Source organism: Nomascus leucogenys, chromosome 18, assembly GCF_006542625.1.
Source record: "Nomascus leucogenys isolate Asia chromosome 18, Asia_NLE_v1, whole genome shotgun sequence".
NCBI classification, from domain to species: Eukaryota; Metazoa; Chordata; class Mammalia; order Primates; family Hylobatidae; genus Nomascus; species Nomascus leucogenys.
In genome coordinates this window covers 66,066,348-66,079,310 of record NC_044398.1, presented here as the reverse complement: position 1 = coordinate 66,079,310, position 12,963 = coordinate 66,066,348, and the positions used below count along the sequence as shown (strand labels likewise).

General features: G+C 43.8%; 1 protein-coding gene across 4 annotated transcripts in view; it reads right to left on the bottom strand.

Moving 5' to 3' along the window:
• Window positions 1-12,963, bottom strand: part of IL31RA (interleukin 31 receptor A) — a 71,842-nt gene that overhangs the window by 9,248 nt on the left and 49,631 nt on the right. For all 4 annotated transcript variants that reach the window (XM_012497403.2, XM_012497404.2, XM_030797837.1 and 1 more), the window contains 5 exons: window positions 7,562-7,744; window positions 6,389-6,490; window positions 5,432-5,578; window positions 3,163-3,303; window positions 263-356 (listed from right to left, as the gene is read on the bottom strand). In XM_012497403.2, the coding sequence (XP_012352857.1) occupies window positions 263-356; window positions 3,163-3,303; window positions 5,432-5,578; window positions 6,389-6,490; window positions 7,562-7,744 (667 nt within the window). The remainder of the gene's footprint in view (window positions 1-262; window positions 357-3,162; window positions 3,304-5,431; window positions 5,579-6,388; window positions 6,491-7,561; window positions 7,745-12,963) is intronic.

Below are 12,963 nucleotides of genomic sequence, written 5' to 3'. Positions count from 1 at the left end.
TGGGGCAGCTGGCACTCTCCTGGCCTCAAAAAGGCCTAGACCTGGACATGGAGCTCTGGGAAACGAAAGTGCTCTTGCTTGGTCAGAATTCTGATGAGCCACTGAGCGTGGCCTTTAATAACCTCAATAAATAAACACCAAGTTAATAAATGAATGAACACCCCTTAATGGTAGAGTGCCCTCTCCTACGAAGCACCTATGATGACTTCAACCCCTTTTTGTCCCTGATTTTTAAGGCACCCACTGTTGTCTGCAGACTCACTTGGGTTTTTTGAGACCATATGCCACTGTCAGGATAATGAGAATAAGAAGGCCTCCACCAATCAGAGAAGTTATAAGGATAATCTCAAAGACACCTTTGAAAAAGAAAGAACAAAAGTCAGTAGTGAGTTCCTCACCTTCTTGACAAAAATCAATGATTAACTTTTTCTTCTAGTAGCTTCAGCAACACAATTTCTTATTAGTTTTCTTTCAATTAAATTCAATTTCTTTCCACTAAAAAGACCCCAGGTCAGGAGTTTGAGACCTGCCTGGCCAACATAGTGAAACCCCGTCTCTACTAAAGATACAAAAAATTAGCCGGGTATGATAGCGTGCACCTGTAATCCCAGCTACTCAGGAGGCTGAGGCAGAAGAATCGCTTGAACCTGGGAGGCGGAGGTTGCAGTGAGCGCTGATCATGCCATTGCACTCCAGCCTGGGCGACAGGGCTAAACTTGATCTCAAAAACAAAAACAAAAACAAAAAACAGAATTTTGTGCCTCCCCATCTAGGTGTCTTCCTGGCAGCATTCATTCCAACAGCATTCATTCAGTGAATATTTATTGAGCATTTACTTTTTAATTTTTATAAATATTTTTTTGAGATGGGTCTCGCTCTGTCGCCCAGGCTGGAGTGCACTGGCATGATCATAGCTCACTGTAGCCTTGAACTCCTGGGCTCAAGCAACCTCCTGCCTCAGCCTCCCAAGTACCTAGGACTTACAAGTGCAAGCCATCATGCCCAGCTAATTTTTAGATTTTTTTTTTTTGAGATGGAATCTTGCTCTGTCGCCCAGGCTGGAGTGCAGTGGTGCATCTCGGCTCACCGCAACCTCCGCCTCCTGGGTTCAAGTGATTCTCCTGCCCCAGCCACCCTGGTAGCTGGGATTATAGGCGCCTGCCACCAAGCCCAGCTAATTTTTGTATTTTAGGTAGAGACTGGGTTTCACCATGTTGGCCAGGCTGGTCTTGAACTCCTGGCCTTGAGTGATCCTCCTGCCTTGGCCCCCCAAAGTGCTGGAGTTACAGGCATGAGCCACTGCATCCAGACAGCAACTTTAGCTAAGGTGTCCAAGGCAGGAGTGAAATTCAAGCTGATCTTAATAGTATGAAGGATCCAGCCACGCAAAAACATGGAGAAAAGCATTCCAGGCAAAAGAAACAGTGGATGCAAAAGCTTTGAAGCAGGAACAAGGTAAGGAAGATAAACAGAGGCAGAAAGCAGCAGGAAAAATGAGGTCAGTAAGGGACAGATGATGAAAGACCTTGAAAGTTATAGGAAGGAGTTTAGATTTTCTTTAAAATATAATAAAAGTCACTGGTGACCTTTAAGCAGAGAATTCAGGGTTTGAAACTCTGGCTGCTGTGTGTAAAATGGATTATAGAGGATCAAAAATGGAAGCAGGGTGATTTATAATCTATAGACCAGGGTAGGAAACTTCTAGGTTCCAGGGCTGGATCTTGCCTTCATTTAACCCTTGGAGAAAACTCTTTGAGCTGATGAAATTTGTGCCCAGTGTTACAAAAATTCAATATAGCTTTAAAAGATTTTAAACAGCATATCAAAAAGAGTTCCTAGAAGGCAATGTTAGTCCATCAAAACAGAATATGTTTTCTCTGTAAAAAAAGTCATACTCACATTTTCCAGAGTCATAAAGCAATTTTATTCTTGAAAAATGTGATGCATAAGAGGCTTTCAAGAATATTTCAAGCAATTTTTAGCTTGCCTCAGTTATTGCAAAAACTTGGCAGTGTTCCTTCATTTTTAATCTAAAAAGTTGTTCATTAAGACAGTTTCAGTACATACTTAAAAATCAAATCTCTGTCACTCAAGGACTTAGCAAAATGAACATATTTCTGTTTCTCCCATCCTCCTTCCTTCTTTCTGCTTCATCCCCCTCCTCATTCCATCTGCCTGCCTCTAAATCTCCCTTAACCAGCCATCGTATGAAGCTACATTTTATTTTACATTATTTGTTGTAGTAAATTATTTGTTGTTCTAGTAAATTTTTCTTGCTATTTTTTAATGTAAAAGTGGGTAAGTTAAATATATCATACGTCTTTTTGCTCAAAAAAAACCTCCACAAATGATGAGGTTAAGCCCCTTCCTATGGGTCAGTAGTCCTGAGTTAACCCAAGGTTTTCCCTTGAAGGCCCTGTTGTACAGTAATATGGTTTGGCTGTGTCCCCACCCAAATCTCATTTTGAATTGTAGCTCCCATAATTCCTACGTGTTGTGGGAGGGACCCAGTGGGAGATAATTGAATCATGGGGGCAATTTCCCCCATACTGTTCTCATAGTAGTGAATAAATCTCATGAGATCTGACGGTTTTATAGGGGGAAGCCACTTTCACTTGGTCCTCATTCTCTCGTCTGCCACCATGTAAGATGTGCATTTCGCCTTCCACCATGACTGTGAGGCTTCCCCAGCCACGTGGAACTGTGAGTCCATTAAACCTCTTTTTCTTTATAAATTACCCAGTCTCAGGTATGTCTTTATCAGCAGCATGAAAACAGACTAATACATACCGTAACCTATAACATGCAGAAAGTGGTGACTGTGAACAGGGAGACAGCCTTGAGATGGGAGCTGGTTTGGTGCTAAGACTGAAGTTGGCATTAATTTGCCACCTCCTCCTCCAGATGATTTGTGGCTGCCCATGAGAAACGACCAAAATGACCAGCGTTTCCAAATTTGGCTCTCAACTCGCCTGCTCTCTCCCTCCCGTCTCCTCACCTATATGCTTTCCAGGAAGGTTGGTGAGCCAGAGAGCAGGGCGGCTCTTTTCACTAGGCACTGCCCTTTCATTTGGCTTCCTCCAGCTTTTGGCAGATGTCATTTCTCTCTGATGTAAGGTAAATGTGAGGGAGAGGTACCTAAGGCTTGAAGGAAATACTCACTGAATGACAATGTCTTGAAATTTATGCTGGTCCCGTTGGTTCCCCCAGCACTGGTGCTGGCCATGACCTGAACAGTGTAAGAGGTCTTTCGTTGCAGGGACTCCAGGCTGTACTGCAAGATGCTGGAATTGACTGTCTTGGCTAAAGGAAAAATACAGAGGTCAAACACCACAGCCAAACCAGACTGAAAATTGTGTCCCAGTAGCACCAAAATAAGAGCATTGGAACCTGTGCTTCCAAGCTCAGCTGTCTCATATTCTGACCCCTATTCATGTCCTGCTTAAATATCAAGATGGATCAAGGACCTCAATATAAGTGCTAGAACTATAAAAACTCTTAGAAGACAGCATAGGATAAATCTTCACGACCTCGAATTTCACAATGGTTTCTTAGATATGACACCAAAAGCACAAGCCGCAAAAGAAAAAAATAGATTAAGCTGGACTTCACTGAAATTCAAAGTTTTTGTGCATCAAAAGATAATATCGAGAATGAAAAGATAATCCATAGAATGGGAGAAAATATTTATAAATCATATATCTGATAAATAACATATCCAGAATATAAAAAGAACTCTTATAAATTCAATAACGAAAAGACAACCCAATTTAAACATAAGAAAAAAGATTAAAAAGACACTTCTCCAAAGAAGTATACAAATGGGCTGGCCGGGCACAGTGGCTCACGCCTGTCATCCCAGCACTTCAGGAGGCCAGGGCAGGCAGATCACCTGAGGTCAGGAGTTCGAGACCAGCCTGACCAACATGGAGAAACTCCATCTCTACTAAAAATACAAAATTAGCTGGACGTGGTGGCGCACGCCTGCAATCCCAGCTACTTGGGAGGCTGAGGCAGGAGAATCGCTTGAACCTGGGAGGTGGAGGTTGCAGACGAGATCATGCCATTGCACTCCAGTCTGGGTAACAAGAGCAAAACTCCGTCTCAAAAAAAAAAAAAAAAAAAAAAAAAAAAGAAGATATACAAATGGGCAAAAACTACATGAAAAGATGCCCAACATTATTAGTCGGTAGGGAAATGCAAGTCAATGAGACAACCACTACATACCTACCAGGAAAGCCATATAATTTTTTTTAATGAAAAATAACACATATTGACAAGGATGCAGGGAAATGAAAACCCTCATACATCGCTAGTAAGAAATGTATAGTGTGGAGTAGTCACTGTGGAAAACAGTTTGGTGGCTCCTCAGTAAGTTAAACTAGAGTTACCGTATGATCCAGCAATTCAACTTCTAGGTATATGCCCAATAGAACGAAAAGCACAAACTCAAACACATATTTGTACACAGCAGCATATGTTCGTAGCAGACATCTGTTCATAGCAGCCCTATTCACAGTAGCCTAAAGGTTGAAACAACCTAAATGTTCATCAACTGATGAATGGATAAACCAAATATGGAATATCCACACAATGGAATATTATTCAGCCATAAAAATAAATAAGTACAAAATCATGCTGTAACATGGATGAACTTTGAAAACATGCTACATGAAAGAAGCCAGACACAAAGGCCACATATTTTATGATTCTATGTATATGAAATATCCAAAATAGGCAATCCATAGAGACACAAAGCAGCTTGGTGGTTGCCAGGGGCTGTGGGAGGAGAGGAATGGGGAGTGACTAATGAATGGGTATAGGGCCTCTACTGGGCAGAAATAGAAGAGTTCTGGAAATAGTGGTGATGGTTGCACAATATTGTGAATGCTTCTAATGCCACTAAATTGTACACTTTCAAATGTTTAAACTGGAAAAATATTTTACATGTATTTTAGCATAAGAAAAAATTATTTAGCCTAAGCAAGAATCCAAGCCTTGCCCAGTATTTAAGATGTCAGGAGATAAGGTGGACTGAAAAACAAAAGCATGATTTGGCAGGAGCCGTAGAAGTCATGGTGACAGGGTCTGTTCCTCCTCACTCTTTAAGCCAGGCATGCCATTCCTGGGAATGATGGTCAGGGAGCTCCCGGGAGGTCAATTCAGGGCCCAACCAGGACAAATTATAACAACTCCTTCCGTTTCCTCAGGACTCTCCTCTCAGGTACTGTCACTTCACTCTCATTTAACCCCCAAAACCCCAAAAGGCGGGTGCTCTTGGCCCCATTTTCAGAGAGACTTAAAGAAGCTAAGTGATTCATGCCAGGTTGCAGGTCACAATGAGATGGGGGAGCCATGCCTACAACAGGTCGATCCATAGCATCTATCTGGGGCTTGGGGTTTTTTTCCACTTGGTTATGGGTGCGCTTACAGAATCCTTTTCCACCTTCAGCTTGGTAAAAGATGGTATAGTTGCAGATGATACCCTTTCTCTCACTCTTGGGAATCTCTTTCCATGCGATCGTGACCGTCTTCACGCCAATGTTCTCCACCTTGGTCTCAGGACCTTCTGATGGAACTGGAAAGGACAGGGGGATAAATGATAATCAATGAACCGCACTCCAGGAGATCGTTCCCCCACAAAGGCTCTGGCCAGTACTCAGACCAAACCACAGTGCTGGAGGCAAGGGGTGAGGGGTGAGTAGGGAACCGATGAATCAGCTTGTTTGGGAAAATTGTTTTCTAGAGCCATCTCTCTTAAGCAAGAAGAGAAGTGGCAACAAGATCACTTGAAAAAGTCCTTTCTTATAGATGTCTCACTCCAATTTGGTACCCAGCTTTTTCATTCATATCTGTAAAGTGTAGTTATTATCAAATAGTTGAAGAATATGGCTCCATAGGCTACCTTTGAGTGGCAGAAGATATTTTCCAATGTTGAATCTGGAAGACATGAACTTCCAAAAAGATAAAAGTAAAGCTTGGGCCATTTACCAGTAAAGGCTTTGCTTATTGCTACATAATTAAAAATAATTTTTTAACATCCCTAGCTTAGGATGAACTCTGTAGGCTCCCTGATGTGGTCTTAATTCAGTGTTATTGCTGGTAGTAGCTCTATTTGCACTGTTTATCTGTGACTTTGGGCAAGTTATTTCACCTCTCTGAGCTTTAATTTTCCATTTGTGAAATGAGGGGATTGGACTCAATGATCTGTAATGTCTACCCCAGCTTCAGAATTCAGCAAATTCATAACATACAGAGCTCACTACAAGATGAAGCACAAATGAGCCCTAAGATGGCTGGGAATGAGCTACAGGCACTTGCAGCCTTATTGACATGTGGGACAGGTCCCACTGTTTCCTTTTCCCCACAGGGCCTTGTCCATTCATACCGCCTTCTTTGGCATAAGCCTGGATGGAATATGGCTCGCCAACTTTGTCGTGCAACATTGGATACACAGAGATGTTATAGCACCAGAAAGGTTTTAATTTATCTGTAAAAAAGAAAGAAAAAAAAAGCATAAGTGCAGAGCATGGAACAGTGGAAGGAATACTAGACTAAGAGTTATGGCCAAACACTTATGGAAGATGTTCCATTTCTCTATAGTTTCCACCTCTGGAAAATAAACAGGTTAGGTTGAATGGTCTCTAATGTCTATTGCTTTTCTCAGATTTTCTAATTAATTCTTATTTTTAAATTTAGCTTTTTAGCTTTTTCTTTTTTGGAGGCAGGGAATCCCCGGGTCTGTTCTGACCAAATACTGTTGCAGCAGAGAGATCCATAGGATCGCAGAACACGCTGCCTAATTAAGTCCTAGAACAACATATCATCACCCTGTGGATCTCAAACACTGTGACTTCTATCTCCTCTACTTGCCTGCATCCCTGCATGTGTATTATTCTTAATATGGATGTTTGAAGCATTAAGAAATGATTGTAGTGACAGGATTAAAAGGGTAAAGCCTCATTAGGGAGGCTGAGGCAGGAGGATCACTTGAGCCCAGGAGTTTGAGGTTACAGTGAGCTATGATTGTGCCACTGCACTCCATCCTTGGCAGTCAAGCAAGACCCTGTCTCTAGAAAATAAAAATTTAAACAAAATTAAAAATAAAGAGTAAAGCCTCACTCGTGTATCCTACATAGAGCAGGAACTTTCCTGAAAAGAAGGCCATTCCTATAACAATCACCTGGGAAGGGGGCCTAACTCTTAAACAGGCAACCAGAACTGAAGAAAGTATCGTAGGTAGGCCAGCTGGGATCCACACTCTGGAGTTATCCAAGGGATGACCCAGCTCTCCGGGAAGGACTCTCTGATGGTGGGTGTTAAGATGGTGTTTTCCACCTGGAGACCGATCAGATACCTGGTCTGCTTGACACCCACGGCTTTCTGTGCCAGCCTTGCCTTGGAAATACCAAGAAGCGTGTCACTTCATTAAGCTTGCACAAGCTTGTCAAATGCTATTAACCACACTAACAGCTTTGAAGCCAAAGTTAAAGATCTAAAAATGGATGAAAATGAAACCAAACCCTGCAATGAGGGAAACTGTGGGTTCCGCCCTGGCTACCTTGCTGGATTGTCCAGTTCGTGGCCTGAGACACAGATTCCCAGGAAAGGGTGGTGGGCTCTGAGTCCACGTCCGGAAACCATTCAATCATCCAAGTGTTCACGTCTAGAGCAGAGCTTTGCCACTTCACCACTAGCTGGTCCTCAGCAAGGCAGACCTGCATGACCTCAATGCACTGAAATGCTGAAAGGAGAGAAAAGGACTGCTTCACAGCTACCCAACTCATTCCCCAAATGCAACAACCACATTGGCATCCTCATTGCCTCAGCTGTAAAACAAGGCCAAAGTTCAGGATCTCCACCGCAGCCTCCCTGGATGGGGCTCTTTTCACTCCCTTTATTGCATCCTTTTTCCTTACACAACACCTTTGAGGAGTAAGTGGCTTCTTAATCTTCCTTTACCTACCCCAAATTGACCTGTTTCCACAAAAGGATCTCACTAGACAGTTGATGTCTAAAAAGACTTACCTTCCACAGGTGTCTCTGCAAGTCAAATGGAAAGGAAACCTGAGACAGAGAATCTCCAAAGGTAGAATTTCAGGCTCTGGGGAATTGTGTGGCTGGGAAGCTGGGAGATGGAGACCTTAAAATCATACCAGGGAGATGGCTTTACACTTTCACTATATAGTCTGGCTCTACACAAACTGGATATGAATTCCTATCCTAAAGGCAGCAAGTATTGCGTTTGTACCAGAAAGATAAAGACATTGCCATCCAAATTACCTAGTATGGATCAATACATAAATGGCAACATTTTCTGCAGGACTGGCCAAAATAATCTGGAAACAGGTCACAAGGATTTATTTAATAGAAAAGTTGAGTGTGTGGCTTCCAATCCAATATCTGGAACTTAATCAGAATCAGAGAGAGATCTTATTGAAATATTCAAACACACAGAAGAGAACTATTGGAGGTGCAGCGAGGCAGAGGTGGAAGGTACAAACTGGGCAGGGCTTAGAAATTCCAGGGCGTGCTCTCCGCTCACCCAGTCCTCACAAGCATAGCACTCCTCAGCCTGCAAAACTGAAATCCACGGAAGAGCATTTCTTTTTCTTTTTTTTTTTTTTTTTTTGAGGCACAGTCTCACCCTGTCACCCAGGCTGGAGTGCAGTGGCATGATCTTGGCTCACTGCAACCTCCACCTCCTGGATTCAAGTGATTCTTGTGCCTCAGCCTCCCGAGTAGCTGGGACTATAGGTGCATGCTAACACACTTGGCTAATTTTTTGTATTTTTAGTAGAGATGGGGTTTCACCATGTTGGCCAGGCTGGTCTCAAACTTCTGACCTCAAGTGATCTGCCCAACTCAGTCAGTCTCCCAAAGTGCTGGGATTACAGGCATGAGCCACCACGCCCAGCCAGGAAGAGTATTTCAATGAATGTCAGAGATGATCCTGGATACAGGCACAAAAGTGTCCTGCAAAAAAAAAAAAAAAAAAAAGAAACCCAAAAGTCTTTTGAAGCTGGAAGCCTAGGCCACATGTAGGAATCTGGGGTGGGGACTGGGGGTCCTGCATCCTGCTATTCCTTGGCAACAAACCTCAGCAGGCAGTGTGTATATTTAGGAGTCTTGTTCTTGCAAGCCACAGTTGACAGATCCTTTTCCCAAACAGGGTCCTTAGGAGACACTCCAGGGGCTAGTCCTAGCAGCAAGGCCAGGTAATTTATCAACCTGAAAAGGTAACTCTGAGAAGGACAACTGAGGCATGGAGGCAATGTGAAGCCACAGAAGGAGCGGAGGCCGGGGCAAGAAGCACAGAGCCTGGAGATGGACCCCCCCCTAACCCTAGGGCTCTGAGTTTCTCCTTCCAGCCTTCCCCTGCTCACCGCCTGGAAGCAGCCCCAGCCAGTCCTGGCTGCAAGTCCCTGCGGGAGCCTTGGAGATGTAACTAGACTCTTCTAGCAGCCAATGTTGGTGCTCCACCCAGACCCACTCAGCTTCCTTCGTACTGTGTGTATGTATTTTGCTTGGCGGGGATGACTATGAGATGTCACTCACACTCTAGATAGAGTCCCCTGCAAGATCCAGTGGGAACCCCCCTCCCTGGGGCTTTTATCTCAGATTGTACCTGTTACAGGTTGAATTGTATCCCCCCAAAGTATATCCCCAGTGCCACAGAATGTGACTGTATTTGGAACTAGGCCATTGCAGATGTAATTAGTTAAGACAGTGGGCCCTTTGTGAGAAAAGAGGAATCTGGGCATGGAAACAGAGACACACACAAGAAGCTAGCCATGTGAAGACTGAAGGAGACATTTATGGGAGTTACTGGAGCTACCACAAGCCAAGGAATACCTGGGGCCACTACAGGCTGGAAGGGGTAAGGAAGGATTCTCCCCTAAAGACTTTAGGGAGCATGGCCAACCAGCACCTTGATTTGGGACTTCTGGCCCCCAGGACCATGAGACAATAAAGTCCTGTTGTTTGAAGCCCCCCAGTCTGCAGTGCTGTTTTGGCAGCTCTGAAAGCCCACCTTCACCTCAGCCTCTGCCCTGTCCTGGCCTGCTTCCGCAGCTTCTCATCTCCCTGGAGGCACTTTTTAAAAAAATGATTGCCCACAAATCCTGGCCTGAAGAAGCCAGTGTTGGTGTCTAACCCCACACTCCTTCTCACCAACGCTGGAGCTCTGTGGAGCAGGGAGAGCTGGTCTAAAGCGCCAAGTGCACGTCAGAGACTGCGGAGACCACAGGGGCGTGGCGCCCGCCCCAGGAAGCCATGAGTCAGCCTTGAAAGGGGAAAGCCTGGCCACACCAAGGGGCGCCAAAAGGGAAGTTTCCAAGTCATCACTCTACTCAATAGAAACGAATCGCCAGGTCCTTCCATCATTCAATAAGAGCTTTCTGAGCAATGACTCCAAACATCCTCAGGTGTGGTAGGAAACACAGATCCTTCCTTGAAGAAGCAGGGAGGGGCTTTGACTGTGAAAGCCATTGATTTCTTGTGATCTGCATGAAGACAGTCACTGAGGCTCAAGTGCTGGTGCTGCTTCTCCTTTGCCAACCGTCCTGGCCCATCCTGGGCTCTGCCTCACCTTGGGCCCATCTTCCTCCTCCGGCCTCATGACACAGTGGCCGGGCTTTCCCATGCCCGGCCTGGGACCACGCCGCCACCGCCTGCTGGCTCAGGTCTCACAAAACCCAGGGCGTGCTGAGCAGAAGGAACCTCATTCCAAGCCCTAATTCCAAGAGGGGAACATGGAGGCCCGCACAGGTCAATAACCAGTTCAGTGTCACACCGCATCTGTGACTGGAATTCAAGTCACTTTATGAATAACACATCTAATGTTGTGGGATATGGTACGAGTTGGGAATTCTGCAGATCCGAGCTGGAATCCCACTCCAGAGACCATGGGCACATTACTAAGCTTGCCTGAATCCCTTTGCCATCTATAAAATAGATCTCACAGCATCTACATCATGAGTCATGTCAAGGCTAAAATGGGAAAACCTATGTTATCTTAGCACAATTCCTGACACATACTAGTAGACAATGTATGATAACTATTACTTATTGATAGTTATACTTACAAAAATTATCTTATTATTCTGTAGTTATTATTCTCATTCTCCAGTTGCCTCCACTTTAGTAAGCAAAATTCTGTAGAATATTACTTTCTTTTGTTTGTTTTTGAGACAGGGTCTCCCTCTGTCACCCAGGCTGGAGTGCAGTGGTGCAATCTCGGTTCACTGCAGCCTCATCCTCTTTGGCTCAAGTGATTCTTCCCCCTCAGCCTCTCAAGTAGCTGGGACTACAGGCACATGCCACCAGGCCTGGCTAATTTTTGTATTTTTTTTTTTTTTTTTTTTTGTAGAGACAAGGTTTCACTATGTTGCCTGGACTTGTCTCGAACTCCTGAACTCAGTGATCCACCCGCCTTGGCCTCAAAGTGCTGGGATTACAGGCGTGAGCCACCGTGCACATCCAGAACATCATTTTCCTATATGTCTGGGACTAGCATCTGTAAAGTTTCTCTGCAAAGAGCCAGATAGCAAATATTTTAGATTTTAGGTTTTGTGGGCTAGGTCATCTCTGTTATAACTATTCAACTTAGCCACTGTTGCACAAAAGAAGCCATAAACAATATGTGAGCAAATATGTGTGGTTGTGTTAGAGTGAAACTTCATTTATAATAACAAGTGTCCAACCAGATTTAACCTGCAAGCTGCAGCTTGCCAATACCTGATCTAGGACCCTTATAATTGATGATCACACAGTCGTATCTGACACAAAGCCAAAAAAAACTTAAGTGAATTTAGCATAACTTTAAAGTGTATTTTATATTTTTAAAGTTGATAATCCATGTCTAACAGAAATTTGATCAATCAGAAATTTTATTAAGAATGACAATAAGCCAGGAGCGGTGGCTCACGCCTATAATCCCAGCACTTTGGGACGCCGAGGCAGGTGGATCACCTGAGGTCAGGAGTTCAAGACCAGCCTGACCAACATGGAGAAACCCTGTCTCTACTAAAAATACAAAATGAGCCTGGCATGGTGGTGCATGCCTGTAATCCCAGCTACTCAGGAGGGTGAGGGAGGAGAATTGCTTGAACCTAGGAGGCAGAGGTTATGGTGAGCTGAGATCACACCATTGCACTCCAGCCTGGGCAACAAGGGCAAAACTCCATCTCAAAATTAAAATAATAATAATAATAACAATAGTAATAATTAGCACCAGACAAAGCATTTTACATACATGATCTCATTTAATCTTCACTACAGCTCTGTGAGGTAGGTATTATTATACAATAGCTCCATTTTACGAGTAGCTAAGCTTCAGAGAAGTTAGGTAACTTGCCCAAGGTTAATGGTATCTTGTGGAAGAGCAAAGATTTGAACCCAGGGCCGCTGGACTCCAAAGCCCATGCTTTTATACCTTACTCTTTACCGCCTCCCATCCTGGGGCCAAATGGGAAACTGAGGTTACTATTCAACAGCACCTCCATTAACAAAGAATGTGTGCCCCAATGACACGTGCATTTGTCAGGAACTTCATCACTAGGGTGTTGGACAGGCAGGAACTAGGATGTCAGGAAATGAGGACTACAGGGAGTACTATTAAATGCTAACTAAAATAATATCAAGTGTAGCTCAAAATACAAAAATATAAATATCTAGGAATTACAAAATGAGGGCTGAAGGAGAAGAGATGGAAGGGAGCACAGGCAGAGAATTCTAGAATTGGTTGCGTAAATGTCTGAACCAGTCTAGGTGTAAGCAAATAGAGAAAAGTGGTGAATTGGAGAGAACATTCCTAACTATGATACATTTCCACAAATAGTTACTGCGCACCTGCTCTATGCCAACTGCTCTATGCTATTTTAAGTGTTGGGAATTAGGTTAAAAAAAAAAAGAAAAACAGACAAAAAATCCCTGCCCTCATGGCATTTACATCCTATTGAG